At 40.8% G+C, this 18,129-nt stretch overlaps 1 protein-coding gene across 9 annotated transcripts in view; it reads right to left on the bottom strand.

Moving 5' to 3' along the window:
• The window catches only part of LOC137621653 (constitutive coactivator of PPAR-gamma-like protein 1 homolog), a 252,439-nt gene that overhangs the window by 114,902 nt on the left and 119,408 nt on the right, over nucleotides 1–18,129 (bottom strand). For 8 of the 9 annotated variants that reach the window (XM_068352131.1, XM_068352133.1, XM_068352132.1 and 5 more), the window contains exon 10: nucleotides 6,002–6,159. The exons of the other annotated variant lie outside the window; for it this stretch is intronic. In XM_068352131.1, coding sequence (XP_068208232.1) covers nucleotides 6,002–6,159 — 158 coding nt within the window. The remainder of the gene's footprint in view (nucleotides 1–6,001; nucleotides 6,160–18,129) is intronic. 9 annotated transcript variants of the gene reach the window in all.

The following is an 18,129-nucleotide window of genomic DNA, read 5'->3' as shown; positions in this document are numbered from 1 at the left end:
TAGTCGTAGTAGTGGGCAGTAGTAGGATGTAGAACAGCACCTCGTAGTATCGGGGAATATTGAGGAAGGAGAGGTCTAATTGATAAGGTAGTGGTTCTAACACGCCCAATTACTATACCGACACTCTATTAGAGTGAGCGAGCTGGGTTTATTCCTGGAATTCCATACAACTTTTTCTCTGGTATATTTAGCAGTATTTATACCCTAGAAATGTTGCTATAAGGAGCATTTCACGGAACGACAAAGGTCGAGCCCAGAAATATGTTAGTGATGGGACGAGTACTCGGAATTGAGAATCAAAAATATTGGAACTTTGTCTGGCATCAGAAATGGAGAATTTACATTGGATTTCCTATTCTGAAAACAATTCTTTGGAATTCGTATATTTGCAACTTAACGAGGTGAAAAATGTATTCCTATATTATCATCATTACAGTATCATGACAATGAGGTGAAAATATATATATATTATTATTATTATTATTATTACTATGATTGTTATTATTTCAACCCGATAATAAGGTGAAAAAATAATGCTCTGCCCTAGTCCAGGTCAATACTTAATGAATTTATTTAGTAACATAAATAGATAGAAACAGAAATAATTATTTCAACAGGTTTGTAGCAAGATTCATTATATTTAGAAAAGCACCATACCTATAGTCTATTTTTTATAGCGGTGCATATTTGCACTGACTCACAGGGGGTGCCCTTTTAGCTCGGAAAGGTTCCTGATACCTGATTGGTCGGAAGTATTTTTGTCCGAACACCTTCATTGTTCTCAAATAATTACCAAGTAATGTGAATCAAAACTTATTTACTAACCTATATTTCTCCATCACATATAGGTTTTGTCAATAAACAATGTGAAAGAATAAACATATTATAAAGTATCGTCATGGTAAGTCTAAATTTAATAACCCAATCCGCTGAAGTCAACAACAGCAGCTTATGTTCGGATGCACGCTTTGTAATTTTGTAATTTTTCACATATTTTAACACAAATTGGGATAAATTACACTCAGCATAAGTTAAACATGTTATAATAAACTTTTTTTAATACCAGAATTTACCAAAAACATGGGAATTAATAAAACCCTATATTTGTGAAAACTTATGGGGAGGTAAAAGAACAGCCTGCAGCGGCCTGGTGGGAAAACAATCCTTTCTGACTGTCATAGACGCAGTTTTTTTTTTTTTCCGTAATATAGTTTGGCCTATTCCTTTTAATCTAAATAGTCTTGCATTGTCTCCCTTCGTAATATTTTACTCAGTATTTTCCCACATTCCTGTTTCTCACCTAATATCTATCTATTTTCCCGGATATTCCTTCTTTCATATAGGCCTATGTGATATCCGCACTACGATTCCTTATTTCTTAGCCTCTGTGGAGAGTGTTGGCCTGAAGGGAAGCGCGTGCTAGTCTCATTAAAATAGTGTAGTGTAGAGGCGGGAATGAAAAAAAAAATACTATGCTTAATTTCATTCGATATAATGTGAGCTACTGAACAGGTTTACAAAATAGGCTATACTTGCTACACAGCATAAAATTTATGCTGTTGTTATTATTTACATACTTACTGACGTAAGGTACAAAACATAAGGAATCGTAGTGCGGATATCACATAGGCCTATATAAAAGAAGGGATATCCGGGAAAATAGATAGATATTAGGTGAGAAACAGGAATGTGGAAAAATACTAAGCAAAATATTAAGAAGAGACAATGCAAGACTATTTTAACTGAAAGGAATAGGCCAAACTATATTACGGAAAAAAAAACTGCGTCTATGACAATCAGAAAGGATTGTTTTCCCGCCAGGCCGCTGCAGCCTGTTCTTTTACCTGCCCATAAGTTTTCACAAATATAGGGTTTTATCAATTCCCATGTTTTTGGTAAATTCTGGTATTAGAAAAAGTTTATAATAACATGTTTAACTTATGCTGAGTGTAATTTATCCCAATTTGTGTAAAAATATGTGAAAAATTACGAAATTACAAAGCGTGCATCCGAAAACAAGCTGCTGTCGTTGACTTCGGTGGATTGGGTTATTAAATTTAGACTTACCATGACGATACTTTATAATATATTTATTCTTTCATATTGTTTATTGACAAAACCTATATGTGATGAAGAAATATAGGTTAGTAAATAAGTTTTGATTCACATTACTTGGTAATTAATTGAGAACAATGAAGGTGTTCGGACAAAAATACTTCCGACCAATCAGGTATCAGGAACCTTTCCGAGCTAAAAGGGCACCCCCTGTGAGTCAGTGCAAATATGCACAGCTATAAAAAATAGACTATAGTGTTAGAAGAACGTAGGTAGTCGATACTGTTAAAGGAACAGGAAAAAAAAAATAAATGAGGGTAAGTATGTTAGCAATAGAGAACTCGGTAAAGACGCAGGCCGTGACGTCATAATTCTGAGACCCAGCCCTTCTATATTGAGACGGCAGTGACAGTACTGTGGTTGAATGTCCTGATGGTTTAGTATTAGACCAAAGTCTTCCAGAGAGATCATTGTACGCAGAGAAAAGTCCAAGAAATGATTAAACATGCCCCACTCTCAAGTATTACATCTTCAAAGACAGTACCCTATTATGATTCAAGGTTTGGGAAGGTCCTTTGCACAATATAAGAACCCTATCCAACAAGATTTGATGTTCCAATAACCTCTTTGTAAGGAAAATATTCTATTGCATAATTTTCTCAGCTTATTTATAATGCTTAGGCATTACTTCAGTCAAAACTGATTTGAATCTCGATTGTGATAGATGTATATGAATTGGTGATAAATCCTAGCTTTGATATAAAAAATGGCACAATAATAAGGGGATGATATTAAAAGAAGGTCAATTCTTATCTCAAAGATATACTGATTGTACTGTATACATACATATACCAAGGCACTTCCCCCAATTTTGGGGGGTAGCCAACATCAAACAAAGGAAAAAAAAGGGGGACCTTTCCTCTCTACATTCCTCCCAGCCTGACAAGGGACAAAACCAAGTTCGGCTGGTACTGCTAGGGTGCCACAACCCACCCTCCCCCGTTATTCACCACAGAAGAAGCTTCTTAACAGTAAATCCCCTACTGCTGCTACCTCCGTGGTCATCTATGGCGACCGGATGAAGCAGCAAGGCCTGCCAGAACTGCGTCACAATCGCTCGCCATTCATACCTATTTCGAGCAAGCTCTCTTGCCTCTCTCACATCTTTCCTCCTATCACCCAGAGCTTTCTTCACTACATCCATCCACCCAAACCTTGGCCTTCCTTTTTTACTTCTCCCATCAACTCTTGCATTCATCACCTTCTTTAGCAGACAGCCATTTCCCATTCTCTCAACATGACCAAACCACCTCAACACATTCATATCCACTCTAGCTGCTAACTCATTTCTTACACCCGTTCTCACCTCACTACTTCATTCCTAACCCTATCTACTCGAGATACACCAGCCATACTCCTTAGACACTTCATCTCAAACACAGTTAATTTCTGTCTCTCCGTTACTTTCATTCCCCACAACTCCGATCCATACATCACAGTTGGTACAATCACTTTCTCATACAGAACTCTCTTTACATTCATGCCCAAACCTCTATTCTTAACCACTCCCTTCACTGCCTCCAACACTTTGCATCCTTCATTCACTCTCTGACGTACATCTGCTTCCACTCCACCATTTGCTGCAACAACAGACCCCAAGTACTTAAACTGATCCACCTCCTCAAGTAACGCTCCATTCAACATGACATTCAACCTTGCACCACCTTCCCTTCTCGTACATCTCATAACCTTACTCTTACCCACATTAACTCTCAACTTCCTTCTCTCACACACCCTTCCAAATTCTGTCACTAATCGGCCAAGCTTCTCTTCCGAGTCTGCAACCAGTACAGTATCATCTGCAAACAACAAATGATTTACCTCCCATTCATGATCATTCTCGTCTACCATTTTCAATCCTCGTCCAAGCACTCGAGCATTCATCTCTCTCACCACTCCATCAACATACAAGTTAAACAACCACGGCAACATCACACATCCCTGTCTCAGCCCCACTCTCACCAGAAACCAATCACACTTCATTTCCTATCCTAACACACGCTTTACTACCTTTGTAGAGACTTTTCACTGCTTGCAACAACCTTCCACCAATTCCATATAACTTCATCACATTTCACATCGCTTCCCTATCAACTCTATCATACGCTTTCTCCAGATCCATAAACGCAACATACACCACCTTACCTTTTGCTAAATATTTCTCGCATATCTGCCTAACTGTAAAAATCTGATTCATACATCCCCTACTGCTTCTAAAACCCCCTTGTATTTCTAAGATTGCATTCTCTGTTTTATCCTTAATCCTATTAATCAGTACTCTACCATACACTTTTCCAACCACACTCAACAAACGAATACCCCTTGAATTACAACACTCATGCACATCTCTGTATATACAGTAATATCTCAGTTTATGAGTAAATTGCTCTTTTCTTTTTGTGGACAAGTACAAACATGATCAGCATGCGTACCCATATGTCACCCAAGCAGCATTCACTGGCTTTTTTTGTCATTTTCCTTTCATAGCTCACAATCTAACCCTGTCCTCGAGCCTCCCTTTTTTGCTCTTCCACCAGCATAAGTAGAAAAATCCTTTTTCACGCATATCTTTGGAATTGTTTTTTTGAACAGTTGTGACCACATTTTCTTTAAAGAGATGCGACCGCTATAGTTTATCATTGACATTTTGTACTGTGTTGTTCATTTAAAAGTTATGTGATAATGACCTCCAAAGTATTTAAGAAAAGGCAGAAGGAAGAAGAAAAAGCATGCAGCCGACCTGCAAAAACTGTACATTCATACTGCAACATCCATGATTGGTGCAATTACAATGCTGAACAATAAAGAGGATATCAAGGCATTAGATGATGAGGGCCTGATGCTGTCAATGATGAATCAATGGCAACATGATCTTGAAAGGAAATTCATCTGCTTACCAGATAGAGGAGAAGCAGTTAGGTGTCATGGTTACCAAAAACTCTACTACTGAAAAAGCAATGTTATTGGAGCTGAATAAGGGAAGTATCAAGAGAATGCAGTGATTTCAACTACTGTGGAGGAGACAATGAGATTGTGGGAAAGTGTACAAAATTTCATAAAAGATAGTTTTGTCAGGGAAACACTGAATCTATTCCATACAGTACCGACAAGTGTGATGTCGCATGTCTACATGAAGTTTTAAAGAAAAGGACAAAGCAGTCAACTCTAGATAGGATTCTTGTCAAAATTGAACGTGTGTAAAAAAAAGGGGGGGGTCTAAAAAGCATAAATTAAGTGATGCAGTTAGAGAACCTCCACGCCATTACAGACTCTCCTCAAATGTGAAGTGAGAGATAATTTGTAATAATTTCTATTTCTTATTGTGAATTATTCATTTGCATTCATTCCTGATGTTCAGGGCTATAATTTCTTCTTTAAATAACATCATAGACTTTCATGTTTCATTTAAACTTTCAATTAATCTTCCTTACGATAGTGAACTAATGAAGATTTTTGGAAAATAAAGATACATTATATAAAAATCTTGGAAGCAAATAAGAGTAAAGAGATACATTTTCGGAGTAAATTCTGGTTAACATGAGGTAATAAAAAGCTATGGCCATTTACAAGTGAGAATATATCATAGGAAACTATACACTTTATTTTGTAGTCCTCAAGAAATTGAAAGATGAACTCTAGGTGATGCCATTTTCTACCATCCATACAAGTCAACTTTAAATGATGTATCTAGAAAATCTCAGGTGAACAGCCGCGACGACTATTGCCGTCAAGGTTTTGATAGTCTCCTGAAATTACCCATAGCTAAACTGATGTTAACCTGGAGAAGCCCAATTATCATAACACCTTACCCTATGTGTGCAGACTGGTTGGTGAGGTGGATAGTGATGGAAGAGTCGGGTAGAGTAATATCTGAGGGGCAACTCACGGAGGTGTGGTTGGAGCGATACACCTGAGCTGCCCACGACACATCGGGAGTGAGGCGGTACGGGGAAGCAGCGGAGCTGTTGCTGGAGGAGGACGAAGATGACAACAAGAGAGATGCACCAGGAGATCCAGAAGCAGTCGAACCAAGACACCCACCACCTGAAGCAGCATCACCAAAGTTAACCTAATAAGCACAACTGCGCTGTACTCTTCTATCGTCACCTTACATAGGATTGTTCACATCAACCTTAACTACCATGCATGGATTTAATTACAATGGTTTAAACCTAGTCACCACATAGGAGGTTTGATTCAGGATTTCAAGGTAGCTCTATATTTCCTTACATACACCAAATCATGAGTGTGTGGAGCAACCTAAACTTGTGTATTCTCATTAAACTGAAAACATTGTTATTAAAATTACACTTATTTTTGAGTCCAATGAAAAAGGCTCCTCACACTCAAGACTTGTTTATGTTGATCCACATCATGAAAACAAAACACTTTATGGGTTAATTATTTACAGTATCATAAGCATCTAAGTGGCATTTATAAATAATTGGTTCAATTATTAATAAAATCAGGTGATATATAAACAAAATCTTTTTACAATTTTATCAAAGTACAGCCACAATTAAAGCAACACAATATGCATTTTCAAATTTTGTGATTAATAAATGAATAAAGAAGTATGATTTAAAACAAAATAAATCTGAATGCTAAGGTAATTACTGTACTGTTAGTAGAATGTGACAGATATTCAACATGAAAGGTTTTTGAGTTACCAACATAAAAAACTTTTACCTTTCCTAAAGATATTACAGTACTGTATAAGAAATTGAACTGAATGAATATCCTACATTTTGTAAATAAACATAGCCTACAGCCTATGAATCTATTTATCCCTAATTCAGCAAACCCGACTGCTTTCCCTAATTGTTTCCAAAATCTACAATGTATAGTGTAGGTTTAGTGTTCGTGTTTTCACCTTGCATATCCTATCTTGAAAGAAAGAGGGTAAAGAGGTTCTTAGCAACCCGCATGAAAGGACACAAAATTTCATTAGGATTAGATTTATGAGACCTGGGAGGCCATTCATCAATCATGTGCAACACACTGGGAAACCCAGCATTACAATGAGAAGGAAAAGTTAAGAGGTTGGACAGCAAGATGGAAGAAAGGAAGAAGGAATGGAGGTATTGTAAAAGGCTAAAAAGGGAGAGCAGCTAGAGCTGAAAGGATGCAGGAAAGTTTTTGAAGTAATAATAATAAAAATAAGGATAATAATAATAATAATAATGATAATAATAACAATAATAATAATAATAATAATAATAATAATTAGAGACCTACATGATTGTTTACTATCATAATTTCAACCAAGAAAATCTTTAGCATGAAAAACAAGAAAAAACAGAAATTAGTCATTCTATATCTTTACTTGACCGAGTTTCTCATTTTTATGTAACAGACTTTTCTAATTCATTGCTGATAATTTTGTACCTTAAATAATATAAGTAACAGTCATCTTTATGCCCTTGTTGTACAACAGATTAAAAAAATACGAATTTAATAAAAAAAGAATTTTAATAAAAAAATATTTATTTCAATATTCACCTGATGCTCATATTGCTGCTGTCCAGATGCTCATTTTAAAGATGTTTCCCAAAAATGTATAAAAAAAATTTCTAGTTTTCTCTCTTTAAAAAAAATACTAGCACGCAATAATGTAATAGGATAATCTAAGTAGCACGCTAGTTTCCCATTATTCAGTTTATCTCAGTAGAAGTGTATCGTCAAGGCTATCTCCCCTTCCAGATATTTACAAGTTTTTATTGCAGTTTAATTTAATACCTACTAAACAATAAACAATCATGTAAACAGATCCATCATAATCTTGTATGTAGAAAAAGGTAGCATCTTCAGTTTCCTTTTTTTTTACTGTTTATTAGGTCTTTGTCAATAAAGTACTGTATATACTATTCCTTATTCTAACCATGAACAAATATGTCTACAGTACAAGAGTATTCTTGAGAAAAAATTGAACAAAATATATTTCATTTTCATTTAATCACAGAAATTTTTTTTTCTTAACTCAAATGAGAATCAAAACAAAATACCAATTCTTAGAATCTGTATTTTAGTGTTTTAATATGAGTATGATTTCAGCACAATTTGGTCATTTAAACTTCTAACAAGGTGATTATAGTTGCTAGACTAGCAGGAGGTTGAGGCAGGAAGTGTAACTTAAAGGACTTGGGCATTCATTGTTAGGAAAATCTTAAATTACTTTTAAAATTTGTAATTTGTTCCTACATGAATAAAAACTACTGTCCTTTAATAGAAGCATTATTTTCTGGAAGGAGGCAGCCCCTAAAACCAAACTTGCTGGGTTATTAACCCAAGAAATATCATGGCACTATGATCCCATACAGGAGCGAAAGTGACAATTCTTGCCAACTTCTAACGACCTGAGCTTGAAGATATCAGAGGTGTTAGGGTACGTACCTACTAGGAGATTGGTAAGCAGTCATGGAAGCACCTATATCTTTAAGGACATGTTGTTCAAATGGATGGTCACTTTTTAGAAATTGGTTTGCATGCATTGCGTCAAACTTTCCCAGACACTTCAATAAAACTTTGCCGAAAAGGAAAATTACTCGATGCCGGATCTACCGCCCATTCCAGCACACAACGGCACGACCAATGCACCCCCAAGGGAGGGAACGAAAAAAGTGGAAAAAGGCTAGATATTAATACCCCTCATTCTAGTCTTAAGCAGGGTTTACCAGATCGAACAGTTCGTTGAACATGGTTGACGAAAGTTCAACGATTGACGAACCTGCTTGTCAAACAGTTCGAAGAGGTAGAGTCAGCCACAAATACATAAGGTTTGTGGACAATGAAGTACCGCCCACAAAGTCAGGCGAGAACAGACTTTCTTCGAACCTTTCGACGAGTGTGCTTAACTACCGAATACCCCGTTCACACGTTCGAACATCACTTCAAATACTTGTCTGTCGAATGTATGTAAACTCGCCTTTATGTTGAGACCATATCTTATAAAAGATTCTCAGTGTTCCTTTAAGTAGCTACCACCAGTTCAATGGTAAAGGTATCAAAGGAATAACGGGCATACTGTAATCTTATAGATATTGGGCAGAGAAGGGTGTCTGGCATTTTCAGACTCATCTTCAAGGTTTGCACCACCTACATGTTCTTCCTTAAGGCTTGAGTGGATCTAGTGTCTGACTTTTTGCACACATGTCCTGGATAGTCTTTTCATCCCCTCACTGAGTGCAGGATTGGTATGTCTGACTGTTGCACAAAGTCAGGACAGAACCGTCTTCTAGGATATATTCTTCTTTAACGTTCCTGTGCTAAATAAGTCTCTTGTGCTCTGGCCTGAAGTGCAAAGTTCTCTTTAGGTAGCTTTGTAGCAGCCTAACAAGACCGAGAAGCAAGTCATCCCAATCCCCATTAGTTATTTCTTGTAGGGATGAGATGGAGGACTTGAAACTGGAGTTGTGAACAGCTGGGTTCTGGCTCTTTGCCACAAACACCAGGACAAAGATGAAGGAGACCTCCTTTATCCTTCAGAATGACTCGTGACAAAAGAAAAGCCATGCAGCTCACCTATTCTCTTTACTGAGGGTAAGGATAGCAAGAAAATTCTGGAGGGTCAGATCCCTACCTGACCCAATTCTCAAGGGCTCAAAAGGACCACACTTTAGAAAACTGAGGATTCAAATGACGTCCCATTCCGGGAGACCAAGTTTTCAAGAAGAGCAGGAGTTTGAAGCTCCTCATGAACATAGCCAATTCCCACAAAAAAGTAATGTACACACTCTTCAGTCTGAAAAATGGGCCCTAGGTCAACCGATAACCTTTCACCGTGGAGGCTATGAGGAGCTTCTCTGAAGAAGGTAGACAAGGATAACAGCAATCCATTGAAGTGAGACTCCGACCATTATTCCTTCAACACCAATAGCACATGCTTGCCCACTTCACCTGGTACACAACTGCAAAGTATCTTTTCTCATATCCAGACATCGCCTATGCAGTGCCTTGCAAAAAGCCTTTAACTTGGAGGAGATGCTGTATAGTCAGTGTTATGTATGAGACTTATAAAAGAATCATATGTTATGTAGTTTATGTAACACTATAGTACTAAACATATCAAGAGCAAAATTGTTGCATTCGTATGTGTATGACTTTAATCATGTGTGTTTATAAATAATGGTACATATGTTTCGGTATTAGATTTTGTATATTAACCCTGGATAGGTACGGTGGGTCGTTTGCGACCCCGAGCGTCAAAAAAAAACAGGTTTTTCTCACGTGACTCACCCCTGTGACTGAATTTGTGGGTGATCGACCTGCAGGAGGTGTCTCCCCTACACGCTCTAGTAGTGTCCAGATGTGCATTGCTGTAGCTGTACTCCTTCCCCGATTTCTGAGACGCGTCGGGGTCGTTCGCGTCCGAGTTTACCCTTCTGAGGTAGTTTGCATAATTATCAAAGTTATTACGTATTAAGAAATTGTCGTAGAATGGTGCAACTTGTATAGGTTATCAGTTGTGGAAAGTCTTGGTGGATTGTTTGGCTACCATGTGCATGTTTTTTTTTTTAGTTAAAATGTCGTTCATCACCACGAGGACCATTTTACCGCGAGTGCCCCTTTTTCATTTTTTTTCATTTTTTTGTCAAGTCATTTTTCCGTAAGATATTGCCAAATAGTGTCGTAAAACTTTTGCTTGTTTAGTGTTGGAAAGTGTGTCTAGATGATCTGGCTACCCATGCATGACTTTGTTTTTGTCAGATACGACGTAGTTATTGGTATATTGGGTATTTAACTGCGGTTACCAATTTCTGTTTTTTTTTCAATATTTGTAAAAATTACTACGTAGTAAGGAATTGCCGTATATTATTCATTTTTTTTTTCATGTTTATGTGTTAGAAAGTGTGCCTTGATGGTTGGGCTAACACGTGCATGTCTTTTTTTTTATCTGAGATGTCGTATATTAGAATGTCGGGCATTTTACCGCGAGTGTCCCTTTTTAATTTTTTTTAATTTTTTTGCCAAGTCATTTTTCCGTAAGATATTGCGAAATAGTGTCGTAAAACTTTTGCTTTTTTAATGTTGGAAAGTGTGTCTAGATGATCTGGCTACCCATGCGTGATTTTGTTTTTGTCAGATACGACGTAGTTATTGGTATATTGGGTATTTAACTGCGGTTGCCAATTTCTGTTTTTTTTTCAATATTTGTAAAAATTTACTACGTAGTAAGGAATTGCCGTATATTATTGATTTTTTTTTCATGTTTATGTGTTAGAAAGTGTGCCTTGATGGTTGGGCTAACACGTGCATGTCTTTTTTTTTATCTGAGATGCCGTATATTAGAATGTTGGGCATTTTTCCGCGAGTGCCCCTTTTTATTTGTTTTGCATTTTTTTGCTTAGTCATGTTACCGTAAGGAATTGGCAAGTAGTGTCGCAAAACTTATATTTTTATAGTATTGGAAAGTGTTTCTAGATGATCTGGCTACCCATGCCTATTTTTTTTTTAGCCAGATATGGCGTATATATAAGTATGTGTTCGATTTTCCTGTGATTGCCATTTTTTCGTTTTTTCCCATTTCTTTCAAAAATGTTATTTTTATTAATAAAATAAATTTTTGAATATACTTACCCGATAATCATGTAGCTGTCAACTCCGTTGCCCGACAGAATTCTATGGAGGGATACGCCAGCTATCACAATACTAGAAGGGGGTGTATTTACCAGCGCCACCTGTGGCCAGGTACTCAAGTACTTCTTGTTGACACCTCCTCAATTATTCCTCGGTCCACTGGTTCTCTATGGGGAGGAAGGGAGGGTCGATTAAATCATGATTATCGGGTAAGTATATTCAAAAATTTATTTTATTAATAAAAATAACATTTTTCAATATTAAACTTACCCGATAATCATGTAGCTGATTCACACCCAGGGGGGTGGGTGAAAACCAGTGTACAAGATTAAAGGATAGCTAAGTATCCCATATTTCATATAATCAGTTATCCACAATAACAATGAAATAATAAGTACCTGGTAAGGAAGTCGACTTGAACCGTTACTCTGCCTTTAATAAGATCGTCTTCCTTACTGAGCGCAGCGTTCCTCTTGGGAGGCTGAATCAACTCAAAGGTGCTAAAGTATACAGGGCTGCAACCCATACTAAAGGACCTCATCACAACCTTTAACCTTGGCGCTTCTCAAGAAAGAATTGACCACCCGCCAAATCAACAAGGATGTGGAAGGCTTCTTAGCCGACCGTACAACCCATAAAAAGTATTCAAGAGAAAGGTTAAAAAGTTATGGGATTATGGGAATGTAGTGGCTGAGCCCTCGCCTACTACTGCATTCGTTGCTACGAATGGACCCAGGGTGTAGCAGTACTCGTAAAGAGACTGGACATCTTTGAGATAGAATGATGCGAACACTGACTTGTTTCTCCAATAGGTTGCATCCATAACACTCTGCAGAGAACGGTTCTGTTTGAAGGCCACTGAAGTAGCCACAGCTCTCACTTCATGTGTCCTTACCTTCAGCAAAGCAAGGTCTTCTTCCTTCAGATGAGAATTTGCTTCTCTAATCAGAAGCCTGATGTAGTAAGAAACTGCGTTCTTAGACATCGGTAGAGAAGGCTTCTTGATAGCACACCCTAAGGCTTCTGATTGTCCTCGTAATGGTTTTGACCTTCTTAGATAGTACTTAAGAGCTCTAACTGGGCAAAGTACTCTCTCCAGTTCGTTCCCCACCATGTTGGACAGGCTTGGGATCTCGAACGACTTAGGCCAAGGACGGGAAGGAAGCTCGTTTTTAGCCAAAAAACCGAGCTGCAAGGAACATGTAGCCTTTTCAGATGTGAAACCTATGTTCCTGCTGAAGGCGTGGATCTCACTTACTCTTTTACCTGTTGCTAAGCACACGAGGAAAAGAGTTTTTAATGTGAGGTCCTTAAAAGAGGCTGATTGGAGCGGTTCAAATCCTGATGACATTAGGAACCTTAGGACCACGTCTAGATTCCAGCCTGGAGTGGACAACCGACGTTCCTTTGAGGTCTCAAAAGACCTAAGGAGGTCCTGTAGATCTTTGTTGGAGGAAAGATCCAAGCCTCTGTGGCGGAAAACCGCTGCCAACAAACTTCTGTAACCCTTGATCGTAGGAGCTGATAGGGATCTTACGTTCCTTAGATGTAACAGGAAGTCAGCAATCTGGGTTACATTGGTACTGGTTGAGGAAAACTGCATTGGCCTTGCACCAGCTTCGGAAGACTTCCCATTAAGACTGATAGACTCTGAGAGTGGATGTCGTCCTTGCTCTGGCAATCGCTCTGGCTGCCTCCTTCGAAAAGCCTCTAGCTCTTGAGAGTCTTTCGATAGTCTGAAGGTAGTCAGACGAAGAGCGTGGAGGTAGGGTGTACCTTCTTTACGTGAGGTTGACGCAGAAGGTCCACTCTAGGAGGAAGAGTCCTGGGAACGTCGACCAGCCATTGCAGTACCTCGGTGAACCATTCTCTCGCGGGCCAGAGGGGAGCAACCAACGTCAGCCGTGTCCCTTTGTGAGAGGCGAACTTCTGAAGTACCCTGTTGACAATCTTGAACGGCGGGAATGCATACAGGTTGAGATGGGACCAATCCAGCAGAAAGGCATCCACGCGAACTGCTGCTGGGTCTGGAATCGGAGAACAATACAAGAGGAGCCTCTTGGTCATCGAGGTAGCGAATAGATCTATGGTTGGCTGACCCCACAGGGCCCAAAGTCTGCTGCAAACATTCTTGTGAAGGGTCCACTCTGTGGGGAAGACCTGACCCTTCCGGCTGAGGCGATCTGCCATGACATTCATATCGCCCTGAAAGAGCCTCGTTACCAGCGTGAGCTTTCGATCTTTTGACCAAATGAGGAGGTCCCTTGCGATCTCGAACAACTTCCTCGAATGAGTCCCTCCCTGCTTGGAGATGTAAGCCAAGGCTGTGGTGTAGTCGGAGTTCACCTCCACCACCTTGTTAAGCTGGAGGGACTTGAAGTTTATCAAGGCCAGATGAACTGCCAACAACTCCTTGCAATAGATGTGAAGTGTCCTTTGCTCCTGATTCCATGTTCCCGAGCATTCCTGTCCGTCCAGTGTCGCACCCCAGCCCGTGTCCGATGCGTCCGAGAAGAGACGGTGGTCGGAGGTCTGAACAGCCAATGGTAGACCTTCCTTGAGAAGAATGCTGTTCTTCCACCACGTTAGAGTAGACCTCATCTCTTCGGAAAACAGGAACTGAGCCCGTCTCTAGCGTCATGTCCTTTATCCAGTGAGCAGCTAGATGATACTGAAGGGGGCGGAGGTGGAGTCTCCCTAACTCGATGAACAGGGCCAGCGATGAAAGTGTCCCTGTTAGACTCATCCACTGCCTGACTAAGCATCGGTTCCTTCTCAGCATGCTCTGGATGCATTCTAGGGCTTGGAAGATCCTTGGGGCCGACGGACAAGTCCGAAAAGCTCGACTCTGAAGATCCATACCCAAGGAGACAATGGTCTGGGATGGAACGAGCTGAGACTCCTCAAAATTGACCAGGAGGCCCAGTTCCTTGGTCAGATCCATAGTCCATTTGAAAATCTCCAGACAGCGACGACTTGAGGGAGCTCTTAAAAGCCAGTCGTCTGACGGAGCCGGACACAAGATCATGATACTGCAGCACAGTCTGTAAACTGTCAATCATGGGCAAGCGAGGAAGTACAGTGACAACCCGAATCTGTCTAGACTGTCTGGGTCGTACAGACAACTCCTTAACGGGTTGCTGAGGTTGCCGCACTGCGTCACAACAAGTCCCTTCTGTTGGTTGTTGAACGTCTTCCCCGTGACACATTGACTCCGTAAACAAAAAATCCTCTAACAAGGACTAAGCTTGGACTGCATGTCATGCAACACAGCTCAAGGTCTATGGGAGCAGGTGTGGTAACAGACGGGATTAGCGGCTGAAGTGTAACCATTACCTTCCCTGTAAGCATGTTATGCTTAAATAAAAGTCCATAAGAGGTTATGCAGCTAAAGGCTCCCTCCAAATGACAGAGTCCTCAAGGGATATCAGAAGGAGGGAGAAAAGAACTTTCTCATCTACAGGGACCTTATCCTAGAAAAGCTAAGTTCTCTGAGTGAGGGTTCACTGGTGCAAAGCAGCAGACTAGAAGGCAACGTTATGAAACTGCTTGACAGTCTAGTGAGTTGGCAACAACCCAAGATGTGTTGAGAAGCATGCGGTAAGGTATGCAGAGCATGATGTATGCAGAGTATGCTGTATGCAGAGCATGCTGTATGTAGAGCATGTTGTATGCAGAGCATGCTGAATGCAGAGCATGCTGTATGCAGAGCATGTTGTATGCAGAGCATGCTGAATGCAGAGCATGCTGAATGCTGAGCATGTAGTAAGCAGAGCCTGCTGTAAGCAGAGCCTGCTGAAAGGAAAGCAGAGCGTGTGCATGGCGTTTAACATTTCTCAGAAATTCCATGACCAGTGCTAGAGTGCTTTATGCATGCTTGCATGGGGTTTAAACCATGGTATGCTGAACAGCAGAGTCAGAACGAGCTGGAACAACAATAGTGTGGTTTCCTCTTCAAGACTCCGATGAGGGAACACCTGAGGCTCAGTCTGCAAAGGCTGAATAAAAGACAAGCAGAAGGAAGGCGCATGGGTGGAGGAGGCTGACTCCTAGCATGAGTGGTTGAACCCAAGGGTTGCGCTTGCTGAGCGGTTGGCGGAAGCGGAGTAGCAAGTTCCAGTTCCTGTGGTGTGAGCGGAGCGCGATGAGGAAGAGGCTGCGCAGAACAAGGTAAATGTCTCGCAAGCTGAGGCTCCTGAGGCGCAAGGCTAAGGTGTTGTGGTGCTTGCCTTATGGAGGGTTGAGCTCGCTGCAGCAAGAGCTGAGGAGACTGACTCATGGACGGGAGAGGTTGTTGTACCTCAACCGAGTGTTGCATCACTGGTGGAGCAGCAAGTGGAGGCGGAGGAAGAGAGGTATAATCCTCCTGATCCCAATGTAAAGGTTGCCTTAAGAAAGGCGGAGGCTGAACACCACAGGGAACAGCAAACTCAGCACGTGTCTCAACATCGAACGCCTGGCAGGTGGAACTGCTGGCAGGTGGTACTGCGATCAGGCGGAGCGAGTGTAGGTGGAGGGAGTGTAGGCGGAGGCGGAGGAGCAACACTCTCAGCCCGACACTCACGCATCAAGTCCGAAAGCTGTGCTTGCATGGACTGTAGTAGAGTCCACAACATCGTACGCCTGGCAGATGGTACTGTGATCAGGCGGAGCGAGTGTAGGAGGAGGGAGTGTAGGCGGAGGCGGAGGAGCAACACTCTCAGCCCGACACTCACTCATCAAGTCCGAAAGCTGTGCTTGCATGGACTGTAGTAGAGTCCACAACATCGTACGCCTGGCAGATGGTACTGTGATCAGGCGGAGCGAGTGTAGGAGGAGGGAGTGTAGGCGGAGGCGGAGGAGCAACACTCTCAGCCCGACACTCACTCATCAAGTCCGAAAGCTGTGCTTGCATGGACTGTAGTAGAGTTCACAACATCGTACGCCTGGCAGGAGGTACTGTGATCAGGCGGAGCGATCATAGGCGGGGGGGAGTGTAGGCGGAGGCGGAGGCGCAACACTCTCAGCCCGACACTCACGCATCAAGACCGAAAGTTGTGACTGTATGGACTGCAGTAGAGTTAACTTGGGGTCGGCAGACACTAAGTTCTGCTGAGGTAAAGCCTTAACAGCAGAGATCTGTTGTGGCAGAACCTTACTCCTCTTAGGCGGAGTGTAATCAACTGATGACTGAGGAGAGTCAGAGCTAACCCAATGACTGCATTCGGGTTGTGAACTTTAACTTCGTACGTCTGGCATAGGTCTCGACTTAACGTTTAAGAAGTCTTGAGACCTGAGACCAGCGTTACTCTGCCTTTATTTTCTCCCCTAATCTCTTCTGCAGACGAGCAAAATAAGGGCTCAATCGTCTGCGGGTGGGAGTGACGGTCTCGGTAAGACACGCCCACAACCACCGAGAATACTTCTGTGCGCCGATCAAGGCCTGCTGAACCCTTATGCCCTTCGACATTGCTTCTCCCCTGGGCTTGGGAGCTTGCAAGAGGTCCCGGACTGGGAGGACGACTGGCGCGCACAAAAGTACCCTCACGCACTAATCACTTATCACTTTGATTTCTGTTTGCACTTATTTCACTGAACTCGAAACTTAAGTGGTTTGTACCTGAAATACGCAATTCTATCCTTTCTCAAAGTTAGTAATTGCGAAAACAGAATTACAATGTAACAGAAAAATCTAATGAAAGATAATTCAGTGGTTGGAAAGAGACTAAACACTAGATCACTCTAGAAACGTTTAGTTTCTTCCCCTAAAGAGACTAGGGAGAAGAGCAAAAAACGATAACGACGTTACTCGTACGCCTGGCAGGCTTGAATGAAACGTTTATCCTCTTTCTCCCTCCGTCTCTATCTCTCTCTCTCTCTCTCTCTCTCTTGACTTAGAACCTGAGAGAAGAGCCCAATCATATATATCGTTAAAACATATTATTGTTAAAGGAAAAAAACTGAAAAGTTCCTTTATTAGGATCAAAACCATTAAGTTAAGAAAGAATGAACAAAACGCTAGACACGGTTACTCTTACTGCAACGTGAAACCGTGAACATTCTTTCCCTATCGTAACGATAGAGTGCAAGTTGAACGTTCTGAACGTCAACAACTGCAGAGACAAAACAAAACGTTAGTTCAACTTTGAAAACAGTACGAGACTGTCAAAGAAAATCTTTCAAACTCTGTGGCGGAAATAGCATAATATGTTAACAGGTAAAACCGAAATGACGGGCTCAAAGTTTATTAACTTCGGTAAAAGACCGCCTACTATTAGGAAGGTCGAATATAAACAAATATAAAAATTAATTTTAATGAGTTTATAATAAAAGGAAGTTAATCGAAGAGGCCTATAAGAGGCGGAGAGATATAAAATAAATCTATAACTTTTGTTAAGCAAAATTAAGAAAGAGAGTCTATACTCTCTTAGACACCAACACTTCCGTCTAAGGGAAGGG

Source organism: Palaemon carinicauda, chromosome 28 (assembly GCF_036898095.1).
Source record: "Palaemon carinicauda isolate YSFRI2023 chromosome 28, ASM3689809v2, whole genome shotgun sequence".
Lineage (NCBI taxonomy): Eukaryota > Metazoa > Arthropoda > Malacostraca > Decapoda > Palaemonidae > Palaemon > Palaemon carinicauda.
Note: the sequence above shows the minus strand (reverse complement) of the source record. Positions and strands in the feature narration are given on the sequence as shown.